This window comes from Somniosus microcephalus, chromosome 8, assembly GCF_052327205.1.
Source record: "Somniosus microcephalus isolate GS21.2 chromosome 8, FLI_Smic_1.0, whole genome shotgun sequence".
NCBI lineage: Eukaryota > Metazoa > Chordata > Chondrichthyes > Squaliformes > Somniosidae > Somniosus > Somniosus microcephalus.
The window spans coordinates 219,142,743-219,162,245 of NC_140994.1; the positions used below are offsets into that span (position 1 = coordinate 219,142,743).

At 47.1% G+C, this 19,503-nt stretch overlaps 1 protein-coding gene across 1 annotated transcript in view; it reads right to left on the reverse strand.

The window, feature by feature from the left end:
- The window catches only part of LOC147114108 (organic cation/carnitine transporter 2-like), a 140,538-nt gene that overhangs the window by 26,615 nt on the left and 94,420 nt on the right, over nt 1-19,503 (reverse strand). Inside the window, exon 10 of the mRNA XM_085995728.1 lies at nt 12,798-12,980. Within this exon, the coding sequence (XP_085851854.1) occupies nt 12,798-12,980 (183 nt within the window). The remainder of the gene's footprint in view (nt 1-12,797; nt 12,981-19,503) is intronic.

Genomic DNA, 19,503 nt, shown 5'->3' on the forward strand with positions numbered 1-19,503 from the left:
TAATTTTGACCATCTTCAAGAAAGACGACAAGTCCGATTGCGGTAATTACAGAGGAGTTTCCCTGCTGTCTGCCACAGGGAAAGTCATCACAAGAATCCTCCTCAATCGCCTTCTCCCACTGGCTGAAGAGCTCCTCCCAGAGTTGTAATGCAGATTCCGCCCGCTAAGGGTCAAAATGGACATGATCTTCACCACACGTCAATTACAAGAGAAATGCAGGGAACAGCACCAACCGCTGTACATGGCCTTCTTTGATCTTACAAAGGCCTTCGACACTGTCAACCGTGAGGGATTATGGAGTGTCCTCCTCAAATTCGACTGCCCTCAAAAGTTTGTCACCATCCTCCGCCTACTTCACGACGACATGCAAGCCGTGATCCTGACCAACGGTTCCACCACAGACAACACAGGACTACATGAATGTTAAACAGCAGAAGCAGCATGCTATAACAGAGTTAAGCTACCCCACAATCAATGGATCAGATCAAAGCTCTACAGTCCTGCCACATCCAGTTGAGAATGGTGGAGGACATATAATTAACTAATGGGAAGAGGAGGCTCCATGAATATCCCCATCCTCAACGATGGCGGAGTCCAGCATGCAAGTGCAAAAGACAAGGCTGAAATGTTTGCAACCATCTTCAGCCAGAAGTGCAAAGCGGATGATCCATATCGGCCTCATCCTGATTCCTCACCATCACAGAAGCCAGACTTCAGCCAATTCGATTCACCCCACATGATATCAAGAAAAGGCTGAGCGCACTGGATACAGCAAAGGCTATGGGCCCAGACAACTTCCCAGCTGTCGTGCTGAAGACTTGTGCTCCGGAACTAACTGCGCCTCTAGCTAAGCTGTTCCAGTACAGGACCACTTGGCTCCAGATCTCATTACTGCTTTGGTCCAAACATGGATAATATAGCTGAAATCCAGAGGTGAGGTGAGAGTGACTGCCCTTGACATCAAGGCAGCATTTGATCGAGTCTGGCATCAAGGAGCTCTAGTAAAATTGAAGTCAATGGGAACCAGGGGGAAAACTCTCCTCTGGCTGGAGTCAAAGCTAGAACAAAGGAAGATGATTGTGGTTGTTTGAGGTCAATCATCTCAGCCCCAGGACATTGTTGTCAGTGTTCCTCATGGCAGTGCCCTAGGTCCAACGATCTTCAGCTGCTTCATCAATGACCTTCCCTCCATCATAAAGTCTGAAGTGGGGATGTTCGCTCATGATTGCACAGTGTTCAGTTCCATTCGCAACTCCTCAGATAATGAAGCAGTCCATGGCTGCATGCAGCAAGACCTGGACGACATTCAGGCTTGGGCTGATAAGTGGCAGGTAACATTTGCGCCACACAAGCGACAGGCAATGACTTATCTCTAACAAGAGAGTTTAACCACTGCCCCTTGATATTCAATGGCATTACCATCATAGAAACATAGAAGATAGGAGCAGGGTTAGGCCATTCGGCCCCTTGAGCCTGCTCCACCATTCAATGCGATCATGGCTGATCATCCAAATTCAGTACCCTGTCCCTGCTTTCTCCCATACCCCTTGATCCCTTTAGCCTTAAGAAATATATCCAACTCCTTCTTGAATATATTTAATGAACTGGCCTCCACCGCCTTCTGTGGTAGAGAGTTCCACAAGTTCACCACTCTCTGGGTGAAGAAATTCCTTCTAATTTCTGTCCTAAATGGCCTACCCTTTATCCTTAGACTGTGTCCCCTAGTTCTGGACTCCCCGACCATTGGGAACATCCTTCCTGCATCTAGTCTGTCCAGTCCTGTCAGAATTTTATAAGTTTCAATGAGATCACCTCTCACTTTTCTAAACTCTAGTGAATACAAGCCCAATTGACCCAATCTCTCCTCATACATCATTCCTGCCATGCCAGGTATCAGCTTGGTGAATCTTCGCTGAACTCCTTCCATGGCAAGAATATCCTTCCTCAGATAAGGCGACCAAAACTGCAGACAATACTCTAGATGTGGTCTCACCAAGGCCCTGTACAACTGCAGCAAGACATCCTTGTTCCTGTACTCAAACCCTCTCGCTACGAAGGCCAACATAACATTTGCCTTCTTAACCGCCTGCTGCACCTGCATGCTTACCTTCAGCGACTGGTGCACAAGGACACCCAGGTCTCGTTGCACTTCCCCTTCTCCCAATCTATTGCCATTTAGATAATAATCTGCCTTCCTGTTTTTGCCACCAAAGTGGACAACCTCACATTTATCCACGTTATATTGCATCTGCCATGTTTCTGTCCAATCACCCAACATGTCCAAATCATCCTGGAGTTTCTCGACATCCTTCTCACAGCACACACGCCCACCCAGCTTTGTGTCGTCTGCAAATTTGGATATATTACATCTAGTTCCCTTGTCTAGATCATTAATATATATTGTGAATAGCTGGGGTCCAAGGACCGATCCCTGCGGTACCCCACTAGTCACTGCCTGCCACTCGGAAAAGGACCCATTTATTCCAACTCTTTGCTTTCTGTCTGCCAACCAGTTCTCTATCCAAGTCAATACCTTGCCCCCAATCCCATGTGCCTTAACTTTACACGCTAATCTCTTATGCGGGACCTTATCGAAGGCCTTCTGAAAGTCCAGATGCACCACATTCACTGGTTCTCCTTTATCTACTTTACCAGTTACATCCTCAAAAAATTCCAGTAGATTAGTCAAGCATGAATTGCTGAATCCAACACCATTAATATCCGGGGGGGGTCACCATTGACCAGAAAATTAACTGAACCTGCCACATAAATACAGTGGCAACAAGAGCAGGTCAGAGGCTGGGCATTCTGTGGCGAGTGTCTCACCTCCTGACTCCCCAAAGCCTATCCACCATCTACAAGGCACAAGTCAGGAGTGTGATGGAATACTCTCCACTTGCCTGGATGAGTGCAGCTCCAACAACATTCAAGAAGCTCGACACCAGGGACAGAGGGACCTGGGAGTTAATGTGCATAAGTCCCTGAAGGTGGCTGGACATATTGAGATAGTGGTTAACAAAGCACATGGTATCTTGGGTTTCACAAATAGAGGTATTGGGGGAGAAATTCAGTTGGCTGCGCCACCCGTTAGTGCCTTAAGAGGGCGCTAAGTGGGTCGCAAGCCACTGGCCATGCCTCCCGCTAAATTCCGCGGGACGCTAGTGGTGGCGCTAGCCGTTAGCGCTGCGCCGCTACCGATGACGTCATCGGTGTGCACAGTGCCCCGCTGATGCCCTGGCCGCGATATTTGGAAGCGCCCCTTGATTTACCGCCGGACGCTGTGTGTGACCGGTTCAGGGGGGCCTACCTGTGGCGGGGGAGGCGCAAATTAAAGGAGAACTGCGGGGCGGCCATTTTTGTTGTTGCCCGCCTGCCAGCACCTGTCTGCGCTCCCGTCCCCAGCCTCCTGAACCCCCCCACCCCCCACCCCCGCGGAGTGCCGGCTGTGTTCCAAGAGCCCGGCACTTCTCCTCGGTGCCAGGCTCTTTTGTCGGCACTCGCGATCCTCGGGGGCCCAGCTGGGCCCCAGATCGCGCAGCACAAGGCCCCTCCCCTTTAAGGGGAGGAAGGCCTGCAATACCGCAGCGTGACGATATTCACTCGCAGCGCCCCAAGAGGGATGCGAGCCGTCTCCAGTAGCGCCGCGCTTCCCTTTGGGGTGCTGCCACTGAATTTCCGGCGGGCGGCCACGAATGCTTTCGGGGCGCTACTTTTAGCGCCCTAGCGAGGCTGGCGCCCCAGACGGGGCTATAGTCAATTTCTCCCCCATTGAGTACAAAAGTAGAGTAGTTATGCTGAACCTTTATAAAGCGCTGGTTAGGCCACAACTGGAGTATTGCATCCAGTTCTGGTCACCACACTTTAGGAAGGATGTGAAGGCACTTGAGAGGGTGCAGAGGAGATTTACCAGAATGGTTCTGGGGATGGGGATCTTAGCTACAAGGACAGGTTGGAGAAGCTGGATTTGTTTTCATTAGAGCAAAGGAAGTTGAGGGGTGATTTGATAGAGGTGTACAAGATTATGACAGGGTTGGATAGGCTAGACAGGGAAAGGCTGTTCCCACTAGTTGATGGTACAAGGACTATGGGACACAGATTTAAGGTTTTGGGCAAGAGATACAGGGGGGATATGATGAAAAACTTTTTTACGCAGCGAGTGATGAGGACCTGGAACTCATTGCCAACGGAAGTGGTGGAAGCGGGGAATTCAATGTTTTGAAGCAGAGACTGGATAGGCACTTGAGGGAAATAAACTTGCAGGGCTACGGGGATAGAGCGGGGCAATAGGACTGACTGGATTGATCTAGAGAGCCAGCACGGACTCGATGAGCCGAATGGCCTCCTTCTGCGCCGTTATGACTCTATGACCATCCAAGACAAAGTAGCCCACTTGATTGGCACCCCATCCACCACTTTAAACATTCACTCCCTCCGCCACCGGCTGACAGTGGCTGCAGTGTGTACCATCGACAAGATGTACTGCAGCAACACACCAAGGCTGCTTCTTCTTCATCATCCCCAACAACACTATGGGAGTACCTTCACCACACGGACTGCCACGGTTCAAGGTGGCGGCTCACCACCACCTTCTGAAGGGCAATTAGGGATGGGCAATAAATGCTGGCCTTACCAGCGACGCCCCCATCTCAGGAAAGAAAAAAAAATCCAATCTACCTCAGCCAACTCTCCCCTCATAATTCCGTAAGTAGCTTTGTTTAAATTTAAGACCCTAGTTTCAGTCTTAACCACATCACGCTCAAACTTAATATGAAATTCTATCATATTATGATCACTCTTCCCCAGAGGATCCTTTACAAAAAGATTACTAATTAATCCAGTCTCATTACACAATACTAGATCTAAAATAGCCTGTTCCCTAGTTGGTTTCTCAACATATTGTTTCAGAAAACTATCTTGAATGCATTCCATGCACACGTCCTCCGAGCTACTTTTGTCAATTTGGTTTTCCCAGTCTATAAGAAGGTTAAAGTCCCCCAGGATTATTGCATTATCCTTGTTACATACTCCTCTAATTTCCTGATTTATACTCTGACCAACGCTATGATTACTGTAAGGGCCTATAAACTAATCCCACCAGTGTTTTCTGCCCTTTGTTATTTCTTAGCTCCACCCATACTGAATCTACATCCTGATTTTCTGGGCTAAGATCCTTTCTCCATACTGCCTTTATCTCATCCTTTATTATCGGGGCTACCGCACCTCCTTTTCCATTTTGCCTAAGTTTTCTAAAAGTCACGTACCCTGGAATATTTAGTTCCCAACCTTGGTCACCCTGCAACCACGTCTCAGTAATGGCTACTAGATCAAACCCATTTATCTCCATTTGTGCCATTAAAAATCACCCATTTCTGGGCAGCATTTGTTCTGCACCTGCAATACAGGCAGCATCATATTGGTAAAGGCAGCTTTGCAACCATCTCAGGTGGCTGTCTAAAACAGGTCTTTCGTCCCTTACATGTGGAAATGAAAGGCCTGAATCCTGTTTTAGGCACCCTTGCAGAAATTGGTTTGAGCAGTACAGGAGCCAAACCTGCTCCGTTAGGGATTATTGAGCAGCCTCTACGGCCTAAGCAGCATCCGTCATTTAAAAAAAAACTTTCCTGTGGCATTGATGAGTCAACATCGAAACTATTAATGAATGACAATTAAAATGTGTCTGCTACTAAAAGATAATCAGTTCAAAAAACAAATTGCAGAGCATGGGTCATAATGGTTGGAACTTTCGTGTCATTTCTCACTTGCAGTTGAGTAAGGTTGGAACTGAAAGAAAAGAAAGGCTACAAGGATAAGCAGTAGAGTAATATGACTGTTTGCCACTACAATAAGTTTAAGAATGACACGCAAGAATGTAATACTCACGTTGAGAGAAAGTTGTACTCAGTTAAAAGAAAGTAATCAGAAAGTATTTTAAAAAATGAAGAAGCACAGCAAAGATCGATGTTTTAGAAGTCACTCTGAAGGAGCTGAGAAATTAATTGGAGAGAGAGAAAAAAGTGAGAGAAGACAGGAACTATTTCAGTGTGGCAAGAAAATCCACAATCTGGAAATTACCAATCCCAAGTAAAATAAAGACAGAACTTGTATTTATATTGGGACTTCCACGACCTCAGGACATCCCAAAATGCTTTACTTTTGGAGTACTTATAAAATGTAATCACTGTTGCAATGCAGGAAACACGGTAGCCAATTTTGCACACAGCAAGATCCCACAAACAGCAATGTGATAATGACCAGATAATGGCCACAAAATTCGGCTCCTTGGCGCCTGCTGTTTCAGCGCGACGAGTGCCATTTATAATCTAAAATGGCGTCCGCGGTGCGCGCGCACACTTCTGATGTGAGTCGCGCTGGATGCCATCTTGTTGGGGGGCATTAGCACGGGCAAAGTGAGCATGCATTGGAAGTATGCAGATCATGACATCAATCAACGTGCAACACTGATTTGTCGCCAGCGCTGCCATTTTGAAGCTCAACGCTCCAGATAATGCCATCTCTTAAGCTTGCACAGCTGAACACACCTTCAGCAGCAGGAAGGACACCCCACCACCACCAACACTATTTAAAGGGATCATAAACTACTTACAGGTTAGTTGCTGATTAATTTCTACTGGCATTTGCTACGTTTGTAGAAGTGTTTGGTGGTTTCTAGAGTTCTTTAAAGTTGAAGTATACAGGGAGTGGTGTTGCAGGTGCTGAAGGACTTTGTCCTGACTTCAAGGATTCTGCACAGACCACTTGCTCCAAAACAAGGGTGCAGTAAACATTCCACTTAGCCTACAGCATGACAGGGAGAATGAGCAGAGGCGACACAGAGCAGGACAAGCTGCAGGACAAGGGCTCTCAGCAGGAGGCCACATCCACCCAAAGTTTTCAGGGAGCAATACCTTTACCCGAATCTCAGTGACAAACAGTGGCCATGAACATTTATGCGTCGGGCTCCATCCAGGCTGAAGCAGCAGATATTTGCAAAATCTCCCAGTTTGCCATCCACTTTTGCATAAGGGAGGTATAACTGAGGCTCTGTATTCCAAGAGAGCGGAATACATTTCATTCTCTCTGACCAGAGAGCAGCAGGTGGAGGGAGCACGTGGGTGTTGAGATTCATGGTGGTCTGCTGCATGCAGCACAAACTCGCCATCATCATGAGAGCATAGCCCGTGCCACCAGCTATACGACGACCAGCTGAAGAGCAGGAGGAGAAGCAGGAGGAGGAGGAGGAGGAGGAAACAACCTAGACAGCCCCTTTCTGGCTGGGCTGTCCGTGACCGACTCATCCAAGTGTGATACCAGTAAACCGAACCCCAATTCCACATTCACCAACAGTCCCACACCTTACTTTCCCTCTGTTACTGACCAACACAGCTTCCACTTGACCACAATGTCAAAAATAAAAGTCAACACAAAATAAACATTCCAAACCAAATTTATAAATCAAACTATGCCATACAAACATTAACTAATCACCCGGGTGCATTCCCTTAGTGCCTGACTTCCATGTGCCTTTGCCTGTCCCAGTGCTCCTACGCAGTGCTAGCCCCAGCCAATTGGTTGCAGGAAGGCTGCTGACTTTCAGTGGGGGAGACTGCAGATGACCTTGCAAGACGACCTCGAGCAGCTTTGGGCCTAGAAGACCCTGCTTTGGACTGCATCATCTCGGCATGATCAGCAGCAGCATGGGATGGCTGGCTGAGAGGCAACAGCAAGTGCACTGGCAGTGTGGCAGGGGTGGGAGGACGAATGCTTTCAGCTTAAGACAGCACAGCAGGTTTGTACTCCAGAGAGCCACTGCACTCTCCCTGGATGGCGTCTCAGCAATCCTAGTAATCTGTTGGAGGACAGATTGCTGGAATGCTGTGACACTCTGCAGGCCCCTTTGAACACAGGTATCCACAACCATGATGGTAGCAGTCTGAGCTTGCATGGCAGAAGTCTGAGCTTCCACTGCAGCACTCAGAAGTTTGGTGGGTTCAGCTTGTGCTGCAATGGAAGCAGGGACATTGGCCATTAGACGCTACATTGTGGTTGGTTCCACAAGTGCGCTAATGGATTTGCCCACCACTTCCACGCTGGACAGAATGGGCTCCAAGCTCTGCGCAAAGCCCTGTGCAAGGTTGGTGCTGGACTCCTCCATGCTCCTGGACATTGTACGCAGGCTTTCTTGCAGGCCTGCCAATACACCAAGCATTTCATTGTGCATACCCATCAGCCTTCTTCTGTAGTCTGCCCCATCAAAGTCCCCTGCAGCAAAACTCATGTGCAACCTCGCCTTTCGGTGAGCTGGCACCTGTGTTACCTTTGTCCCCTGCCCTGGCTCCAGGCCAATCGTGCCCGGTGTCTCACCACGTGCAGATCCAGCCTCTAAGCTATCCTCTAAATTACGCACAGTGCCAGTATCTGAGTTGGTGGCTGAGAGTGTGAAATCGAGTGACGGAGTTTCTTCTTCATCACTGTCTTCCACCACTTGCTCTTCCACCACTGCCTGGCCAGGTTGCAGTTCTTGGGTATCTGAAAGGAGAAAGGCACAAGGGTAGGGTTGTGGTGAGGCGGGGGGGGAGGCAAGAGGTGCATGCCTACACCACATGTAGCTTGTAAATCAGAAGAGATTGCGGGATGAGGGGGAAGTTGGGATGTGAGAAGGAGGATTAGGTATGAAGATACCGTCACCTTCGATGGTTTCAGCTCTGCTGCTGGCCATGGCCTCAGCGATGGTCACTCCACTGACGTCAACCACCGTCTCCTCCATCGGTATAAGGGCATGCAGCCGTGCCTGTGCCCCACCAGTTAGCTCCTGCTGCCTCTGGTTATATGACAACTTGTCCTGCAAGAGAGAAAAAAAGTGTCAGTGAGTGTAGTGCAGTGTGTTTGGGTGATGTGCCCATCATGGTTGAATAGCTGGCGGTGTGTGCAAGCTCTGAGATTTGGGTGTGAGACTTGCAGCAGTGCTAAGTTTGTGAGGGTGAGCTGGAGCTATGAATGTGGGGTCTGAGTCATGATTGATTGAGATTGTTGGTAAGAGAGTGATGGGGGTGTGGTGCATTGAGCAGTGTGTGCGGCTAGTGGTGCAGTTGGTGGGGTATGGCATTTGAAGATGAATTCACTGCAATGTTCCCTTTTAAGCTGCTCTGGAGCTCCTGAGCAGCCAATTCATCAGCTTTTGAATGGGGAAAACCGTGTGGTATTTTGAATGGGCCGCACGGCCCCTTAATGGGTCTGCGCGCCCCCCAAAAAATTAAAGATAACATTGATTCATTGACCTTAACTATTCTTGTGAACTTCTTGTGGCACTGCATCCAGGCCCTCGGGGCTTGACCCCTGGCATTGATCGCCATGGCTATCTGCTCCCACTGCCTTTGCAGAGTTTGTCTGGAGGGCCTCCTGTGGACAGAGGACATCTCTCCTCCTGTCCACCTCTTCCATCAAGGCCTCCACTGCAGCGAGAGAGAACTGTGGAGCATGCTCTCTTCCCTGTTGCGCATTAATTAAGTCTTCTTCCGGCTCAGACTCTGTTCCACAAACTGTTCCAGTACCTGCTCCAGCCAGAATGCACCTCCTTTTGTCGCTATCCCCGCGCCCATTTTCGGGCGCTATCAAATTTGGCCCCCAACATGTTTCAGTGATGTTGGTTGAAGGATAAATATTGGCCAGGACACCGGGAAGAACTCCCTTGCTCTTTTTTGAAATAGTGCCATGAGATTTTTGTTAAATAGTAAGTGAGGAAAGGAGGTGTAGAGGAGAAATTGAAGACACCATTCAGGAAACTCAGATCAGTTGTTCCCAGTTGGAACGCGAGAATAACAATTTGCAGGCCACTATAAAGACACTGGCAGTAATGGCTCGGGAGGACAAAGCGGGAGAGAGTGTCCCAAGTCGAATGTTAGCAAGAGATAAAACAACAGTTGGAAGTCAAGAGAGATATTGGCCCCAATATTTACTTGGGGCAGTAGAGAGCGGCGGGGCAGATTTCCGGATGGGAAATCCAAAAGTGAGGGTTTCCCGGACATCCTGCAGTTAACTGCAGGATGTCTTTTAAATTTTTCAGTAGGTCTGTCGGGCGGCTGAGGAGCAGATGCCAGGTAAGTGGGGGAGGTCGTCGATCGGATGGGGGGGGGGGGTCAAAGATCATGGGGGGGGGGGGTTGGAGATGTCGGGGGGGGCATCAGAGATTGTGCGGGGGGGGGCGGGTCAGAGATCGTGGAAGGGGTACAGAGATGTGCATGTCGAGCCTGGAGGAAACACTCCTGCTCCTCCTAGCCCACAAGCAGTGCTGCAAATGCACCTATGGATTTGGCCTGTATCGCCTCCTTTTACCTGTGGGATTCTCGAACTCCGGGAAATCTGGCCGACATTAGTTAAAAATTAAAAAACTGTTAAAATGGAGGCACACAGCCTCCTTAAAAGATTTCAGTGACTGAGCCACCTCCTGAGAACGGATTGGTCGCCCGCCCCTTGTCCCGTCTCTGTTAAAACTGGAAGTGGGTGGGTTGGAGGCAGGTTTCAAATTTTTACTTACCACCTGACCCAAACCCACCCTTTCTTGGGGGTTAAAATTACTCATTATATATACAATAACACAAGGAGGTGATGATGAAGACAAAGTAGATTTGGAAGGCTTAGACGAGGAATGGGGAATGGAAGTCACAGAGCTCAAAGGCGCATTTAACCAAATCGTAGGCATGTTACAGGATACTTCGAAACTCAGCTGCTGCTCCAGAAATGAGCCCCAGGGTACTTTAATGGCTGGACATATTTAAATCTCACTGGCTGACTTTCAGCCCATACCGGCTGTAAGAAACATGTAATCCTAAAGAAAGTTGCAAGTTATAAGGTACTTAATGATTCTGTAGGAAATAGATCTGCGAACCCACTGACTTATTGCCAAGAAAGAATTCCAATCACATCAAATAAGAAGAGAGGCCTTAGGTCAACACCAGCACAAGCAGGCCTCTCAAAAAGACATAGCAAATCTGATAAGGGAGACAGAAAACAAGTGAGCCAAATAAGAAAAACACTCTTAACCATAGTAAAACATTTAACACAAAAAGATAAGAAATAACTGAATTCCAGCTCAGAGAATAAGATGGTCAGGAAGTACCTTTGCCCTGGTAATAAAAGTCATGAGGTGAATGGAAAATGATAGACATCTATGATCCCAGCCCACAAGGAAAGTAAAATAATTGACCTGTTTAGGACACTTCTGGCCCCGATTCTCTTCCCCATGGATTTTACCCGGTGGTAATGTTTTCCATTCAGGTTATCTAATTAGAATTGCAGTCAGGTCCCATTATCTCGACAAGAACATGTAAAAAAATACTTCACCAGCTTTGGGCAGGTGCTGTCCCCTGGTCAGCACAGCATGTTAATATTGAGAACAGTCAGTTCCCGATGGCTCCAGGGTGGGTAAGTAACCTGGGAAATTTGAACTGCCCAGCCGGCTTCCTTTGGGTGGGTAGGGTTAAAATCGCCCCCTCGGAGATGCACAAATATATGACTTCCATAATATGGCATAGCTTTTTTACACATTGCTATTTGGTGAGGTCAAGGTTGCTCTGTTGCTTGTTATAGTCAAGCTGGCTGGGATAGCAGAGGGTGCATGGGTTTGCCCTCTATGACTTTAGATCGCCCAGGCCTCTTTTGTTGTTGCACTTCCTCTAACATTTCTAGCAAAACAAGACTTCCTGGAATACCCATGCTGCTTTCCTTGCAATGGGGGAAGATTTCTCTACGTGCAATGCGGAGCAAATTCACAAATTCATTTATAAAGAATGTGTTTATGACTTTGCTACAGATTATTATTTTAACAGGACAAAATTAATTAATCAATGCTTGATTAATGCCAACATAAAATAGCATGTGTGTTCATTCTAATGCATACAGGAAGTACCAGGAATATCCTACTAGTTAAATCTAGAAGAGACATCCTGATACTGCATCACCGTGACATTTCGATGGAGAGGTGGCACAAGCAGTCAATGCTACATCACCACAAGATACCTCACCACACCCACACATTCCTTTCCTGTCATTCTACTGTTCCTAACCTAGCTTCTGAGATCAAGGGTGGTGGTACTTGAGTGAAAATTGAAGGGATTGGTGCATTGCTTGCACCTGATAATAGTTTCACAATGGAATGCTTGCAGACACCAGGGTGAAATTAAATTCTGAATTAATTACTAGCCTTTCTATATCTTTGCAAAAGAAAAGGTCATCCATAATCAGTGCACTGAAGTAACAGGGGTGGATGAACAACAACAAACAAGCCCTTCAGCAGACATGAGGAGAAAGCTCTACAACTCCTGGACAGACACACCAGGGAGGAGAGGGAGAAGCAAGAAGTGAGCCGTCAGTTTGGGTTGGCAATGAGATGGCTGACCTGCAGTACTGTGAGTGGCTACAGTCTTCAAACATTCTGATTAATTGAAAGGACTCTTATTATTGCTTAGTCACTTCTTCACAATCACAATGTGAAGATATCATTTTAAAAAATTCAACCAGGTTTCTGCAGACATTCATTGTGATAATGCTTCCACTCAAACACCACTACCCTTGGTCTCAGAAAGTGGGATAAGAAACAGTGGATAGTGGGAGAGAGATTGTGGTTCTGAGGGAGGGAGGGGCTGGTCGGGTGTCTTGTGCATATTTATTGCCTCATTCGTCTCTTTATTTACACCATGTGCACATGAATGGTGTTGACTCGGGAATAGTCGGTGGGTATCGGAATAATGCCAGAAATGTCCTTATATTCTACTTACATGCAGAAGTTAAATTATTATCTTACCAAGATAAAAAATGTAAGGCGAGATGATGCTGCCCAGCCTGCAGGCCATCGAGCTCACTCCGACACCCATGTTTCTTACTGCGGTTGGATACAGCTCAGCTGTGTAAACATAAACTATGGAGAAGGCACATGTGGTCCCAAATTTTCCAATCATCACCAGCACTGTGATAAGTCCTGAAAGATCTAGAAAAAGCACATGTAACCATAAACTTAGTGGAAGGTGCACTGGTTTACAAACGTCTGTATAATCCTGTCACACATTTGACACACGGGCTGATTTTTCTCATACATGCTTCTAGCACGGACCCTTGCCGACTAGGAGTACATATTGGGAATTCATAGTGGCAGTCCCTATCCATTAAAATTAGTGGATGGAAAAGCATGCATCCACAATTTACCGATATATGTTCCTAATGGACAAGATTCTGCACTGAAAGCAGCGTTCATAAAACAGGCCCCTTAATGTTGGTGTTATAATTACCTGGCTGGTGGAAGTGAGGCACATCGAATAAAGGCAGCTCACCCATTCTGGCCAGGTTACTTTCCCTTCCAACAACTTAAATTTACATAGCACCTTGAATTGAGGAAAAAAGTCTCAAGTTGCTTCAGAGGCATGTCAAAAAAATAGACACTGAGCTGAAGAAGCGATTAGGAAGGGTGCCATGGGTTTTAAGGAGGGATTTCGCAGAGGGGTTCAGAGAGGGAATTCCAGAATGTGAGGATTAGGCAGATGAATGCAAAGCTGCCATTGGTAGGGCAAAGAGTTGGGTGTTGCACAAGAGGTTGTGGCAAGGTGAATGGAGAGTTTGAGTGGGGTTCTAGAGCTGGAGAAGGTTACAGAGTTAGGGAAGGGTGAGACATAGAAGGATTTAATGTCAAGGATAAAAGTTTTAAATTTGAGGTACAGGAAACTTTGGTTTATCCGGGGGTTATATGTCCGGAATACTCGATCTAACGGCAAAAATCAGGAGCCGTTTTCTATAAGTTTTTTTAGTTCTCATTGCTTTTTTTCCCCCCAGTCTGTAGCTATAGCAACAGCTTCAGCTAGAGATGCTTGCAGCTGCAGCCGACTATTTTGAAGCTGTTGCTAAGCAACAGGGTTTGTTGATTCACACGGAGCTTTTCAGTTCCATATCTCTCAACATTAACGCTGGTATGTCCGGCACTTTTGATGGTACGGCACCAGCTCAGTCCCGTCAGTGCCGGATATCAGAAAGTTTCCTGTATTGGGGACTGGGAGCCAACGTAGGTCAGTGAGGATGGGGTGATGAGCAAGTGAGCATTGTTGTGGGATAGGATATGAGCAGCAAAGTATGAGCAGCAAAGTTTTGGATGAGCTTATGTTTACAGAGGGTAGAGGACTGGAGGCTGGCCAGGTTAACAGTGGAGTAATCACGTCTGGCTGAGGGTTTCAGTGACAAAAGGACTGAGATAGGGGCAGAGGTAGGTGAAGTTACAGAGGTGGGAGTAACCATATCTTTGTAATGGAGAGGATGTGGCCAGAAATTCAGCTCGAAGTCGAAGAAGAAACCAAGCTTGCGATGAACAGTCTGGTTCAGCCTGAGACAGTGACTGAGGAGGACGGTGGAGTTGGTGGCGAGAGCATGGTGTTTGTAGCAGGAGCTGAAGATGCTGAATTTGATCTTCCCAAAGTTTAACATTAAGAAATTAAGGCTCATCCAAGACTGTTGGTTGTTGGATAAACAGTCCAACGATACAGAGGCACTGGAGGGGTAGAGAGAGGTAGAGCTGGGTGTCATCAATGTACGTGTGGAAGCTGACCCAGTGTACATGTGGAAGTCTGTGGATGACGCAGACAAGGGGCAGCATGCAGATGGTGAGGAGGAAGGGGCCAGGGATAAATCCATGGGGATTCCCAAGGTAATGGTGCGGTGGTGAGAATAAGACCCATTGGTAGAGTTGCTCTGGCTACGATCAGATAGATAAGACTGGAACAAATGACAGCATTCCTTGTTGGATAATAACTGGGTGAATGTAAGAAACCAGGAAGGAAAGGGTTAATTAGGTTAACAGTACAATTTGACGGAGTTTTCTTTGTGCTTTGGATTGTCATTAAGTATACTGTAGCTGTGTGAAAGTTCAACATAATGGCCCAAAAACTGCTGTCAAAATAACGGTGAGGCTATTTTTAAGTGCAAATGCCACAGCAACTTCAGGCGAGGGCAGATGCACAATTAAGCATGGAAATGCGAAGTTGCTATCGGAGATACGCTGCTCTGCTGTTAACTTCACGAAAACGGCACCTCGCTGTCTGGCTCCCCATTCAAATACATTGAGCGCCACCAAGTTTTTTCCTTTTTCTTTCTGTCTCTTTTCTCTCTCTCTTTTAAACCAACCTTTCTTTCCCTCTCTTTATCTCTCTTTCTGTACTTAATTTGACGTTGAATTCATCATTCTAACGGCTGTAATTATTTGCAACACCAAAGTTCTGATTGGTTCCCTCGGAGGACAAGACACACCAACGGTTTGTCTGGAATGTGTAATTAGGTCCTGCTTGCCTGAGTAATCAAGATCTTTGCAATGTGTAATTTGATCCTTTCATTGTGACAGGCAGAGTGCAGGGCTCACTGCTTTCAGAGAACAGACAGGGCTTACCCTCCCGGGTTAGGAGCGCTCACACTGTCGAGTTCAGATAGGAAGGGGTAAGGCCATGGAGGGATTTTAACATGAGGATGAGAAATTTAAAACCAAGGTGTTGGTGGACAATGTTCCCCCTAATTTTTTGGGGGTGCCTGGTCCCTTTAAAGGGCTGTGCGGAACTTTCAGACAGCTGCGTGGCCGCGCAGCTTAGCGAGCAGGTGTGATGGGTGAATGGGACTTGCTGCGTGTTTGGAAACGTACAGCAGATTTTGGATGAGTTCAGGTTCATTGAGGGTGGAAGATGGGAGGCTGGCCAGGAGAACATTGGAATAGTTGAGTCTGGCAAATAACACATAAATGTAATGTGATGCATGTTGTAGGAACAACACAGAATATGCTCTCATTTTTAAAAAAATAATTAATTTATTGCCCATCTCTAGATGATTAGAACCAAATTTGAGCGCTCCCAACGCTACCCCTTCGATCCCCTCTCCTCACGCCCCCATCCGATCCTTTCCACCCACAACCGATCCTCGCCAACCACATCCGATCCTCTCCAACCACCCCCCTTCACCCCTCTCTTCCCCCCCTCCCCACTTTGATCCCCTCTCCTCTTCCCCATTCGATCCCCTCTGCCCCCGCCCGGCCACCAACGTATCCCCTGACCGCCTCTGCACAGAGCCAAGGAAAGCATGGCGGTGCAGGCTACAGCCGCCGCAGCGTGGGCTACTGCGCATGCGCGACCGGATCGAGTGCGCGTGCATAGCACCAATCGGACTCACATGTGCAGAGAGAGAGAGCCAAAAATGCGGTGCAAATAATCACTCCACGTTCTAACCTATACTTCCTTGTTCAGACCTTGCACTGTTCATTTCACAATCCTTCAATCTGATTGGTTAAGGAGATACACAGCAATTCACTCAGGTCCCAGATGCCCTGCAGAGGGCGCTGCACCATTTCGATTTCCCACTTATAGCAACTTGCCACACAAAATATCATGGGGATTAAACGGGCAAGGGCAAGTCTAATTAATGGCGGGTGCTGTTCGTTGATTGGTTATAGGAAATTTTGGGCCAATAATGTAGCTTTAAACCATAATATTTTGCAATAGCTGATGAATGTTTTGGAATAGCGGAACAGATGTTGTGTGTAAGAAAGTAGCCTGTAGAAACATGTAAGGGAGCGTGGAAATAGCCTCACAAAATGCTGAGGTCTGTGGAAATATCCTTGCAAATGTTGAGGTGTGTAAGTGAGATGGCTCCTAGCGTTCAATAGCTTTCAGAAAGGGAAAGAATATGCGGTGTCAAAGGTAGTTGATGTTTACCAGATCTGATTGCAAGTACATCAACAGCCATCTCTTCAGACAAGTGTAATAAGGCTCATGGGAAAGCTGAGAAATAAAAGGGAGTTACAGCAAAGTTGTTACACAGCAAGAAAGGGTATAAAGGGTAAGAGTCTACAGTTAGACGGGTGCCACAACAAGTCCTTCACAGAAGAAGACAACGACCGTTGCTGGCATAGCTCTTGGAACAAAGATAATTCCTGCATTCTGTTGGTAAGGTTGTCTCATAGCACAAAAATGGAGTGGAGTGTTCCCTTACTGCTATGGTCATGATGTTACTTTGCTGGTACCTGAAGTCAGTTATAAACAAAGATGAAATTATTTTTTTTTTAAACATACATGTTTAGTCGTGTCTTAATTCTATTGTATAAATCATTCTGGCTAACATCCCATGGAGCTGGTTGACAGAGGATAGGTGTTGGAGGAAGATGGTGTGTTGACACTGTCAAAGGCTGCATAGAGGTTGAGGAGGATGAGGAAGAATAACGCATCATGGTCACATTCACAGTGAACGTTGGTCATGACTTTGGCACTGTTTTAGTACTGTGACAAGGTGAAAACCTGATTGGAGGCATTGAAACACAGAATTGCTGGAGAGATGGGTATAGATCAGGGAGGCCACAACAAATTCAAGGATTTTGGGGATAAAAAGAGAGGTTGAGAACTTGGTGGAAGTTTGCTTGTGGTTATTTTTGAGGAAGGGAATAATGATGGTGGTTGTGAAGGGAAGAGGAACAGTGCTTAGGGAGAAGGGACCACTTACAGTGTCAGCTATCACGGAGGCCAGGAAGCAAAGTTGGGTGGTCAGGACCTTAGTGTGAAGTTGATAGGTAAGGCTTCCCACCAGTAGAATTCCACCTGATGCATTATACATTTCATGGCAGTGCTTGTACTTATGCATTGGCACCCTGAAACTCAATGGAAACCAGAGCACATTGTATATGGGGATCAATTCTCCCAAGGTAACAGATGTCGCATCTGTTTACTGGTGTGAGTCAACAGCATGGGGTGGGGGGTATTGTGGATGCACCAGTAAGTATATTCAGGATAGATTTAATGCAAAATATAATGGCCGGAATTTTTTTCAGGGAGATGGGTTGGGGGCAGTCCAAGGAGGGCGGGAAACCTGGGAGGCCAACAGGTCCTAATTTGAATGTCAGGCCTCGGTTCCCCGCCTGCAGCCAGCCAGAGAGGCTGGCTGGCTGCAGGCAGGTAGGCCTGAGTTACGAGGGGTCGGTCTGGGGGAGGGATCGCAGGGGTGGGGGGGGGGGGGGGGTGCAGGGGAGTTGCAGGATCAGCAGGCGATGGAGGGGTGGTCGGGGATCAGCAGGCAAGGAGGATAACGGGGGCGCGGGAAGATTGGGGATCGCGGAGGAGGACTGGAGGATTGGCAGGGGGCTGGAGGATCGGGGCCGGCCACCAGAGGTTCTCGGAGCGGCTGCAGGGCATTCTGGAGGGGGAGGGTGAACAGCCAGTTGTCATGGTGCATATAGGTACCAACGATGTAGGTAAAAAATGGAATGAGGTCCCAAAAGCTGAATATAGGGAGTTAGGAGGTAAATTAAAAAATAGCACCTCAAAGGTAGTAATCTCAGGATTACTACCAGTGCCACGTGCTAGTCAGAGTAGAAATAGAAGGATATTTCAGATGAATACGTGGCTAGAGGAATGGTGCAAGGGGGAGGGATTCAAATTCCTGGGACATTGGAACCGGTTCTGGGGGAGGTGGGACCAGTACAAACTGGATGGTTTGCACCTGGGCAGGACCGGAACGGATATCCTAGGGGGAGTGTTTGCTAGTGCAGTTGGGGAGGGTTTAAACTAAAATGGCAGGGGGTTGGGAACCTGTGCAGGGAGACAGAGGAAAGGGAAGCAAGAATAGAAACAAAAGACAGAAGGAGAAAAGCAAAAGTGCAAGGCAGAGAAATCAAGGGTACAAATCAAACAGGGCCACAGTAAATAATAATTCTAAAAGGACTGAGAGTGTTAAAAAATCAAGCCTGAAGGCTTTGTGTCTTAAAGCGAAGAGCATTCGTAATAAGGTGGATGAATTAGCTGCGCAAATAGATGTAAACGGATATGATATAATTGGGATTATGGAGACATGGCTCCAGGATGACCAAGTCTGGGAATTCAACATCCAGGGGTATTCAATATTCAGGAAGGACAGGAAAAAAGGAAAAGGAGGTGGGGTAGCATTGCTGGTTAAAGAGGAGATTAACACAATAGTAAGGAAGGATATTACAGAGCTGAGAAATACCATGGGGCAGAAAACATTAGTGGGAGTTGTATACAGACCCCCAAACAGTAATGCTGAGGTTGGGGATAGCATTAAATGCGAAATTAGAGACGCGTGCAATAACGGCACAGCAGTTATCATGGGTGACTTTAATCTACATATAGATTGGGTTAACCAAATTAGTAACAATACTGTGGAGGAGGAATTCCTAGAGTGTATACGGGATGGTTTCCTGGACCAATATGTCGAGGAACCAACTAGAGATCAGGCCATCTTAGACTGGGTATTATGTAATGAGTGAGAAAGGATTAATTAGCAATCTTGTTGTGCGAGGCCCATTGGGGAGGAGCAATCATAATATGATAGAATTCTTCATTAAGATGGAGAGTGAAGTAGTTGACTCAGAGACTAGGGTCCTGAATTTAAACAAAGGAAACTATAATGGTATGAGGCACGAGTTGGCTAGGATGGATTGGGGAATGTTACTTAAAGGGGTGACAGTGGATAGGCTATGGCAAACATTT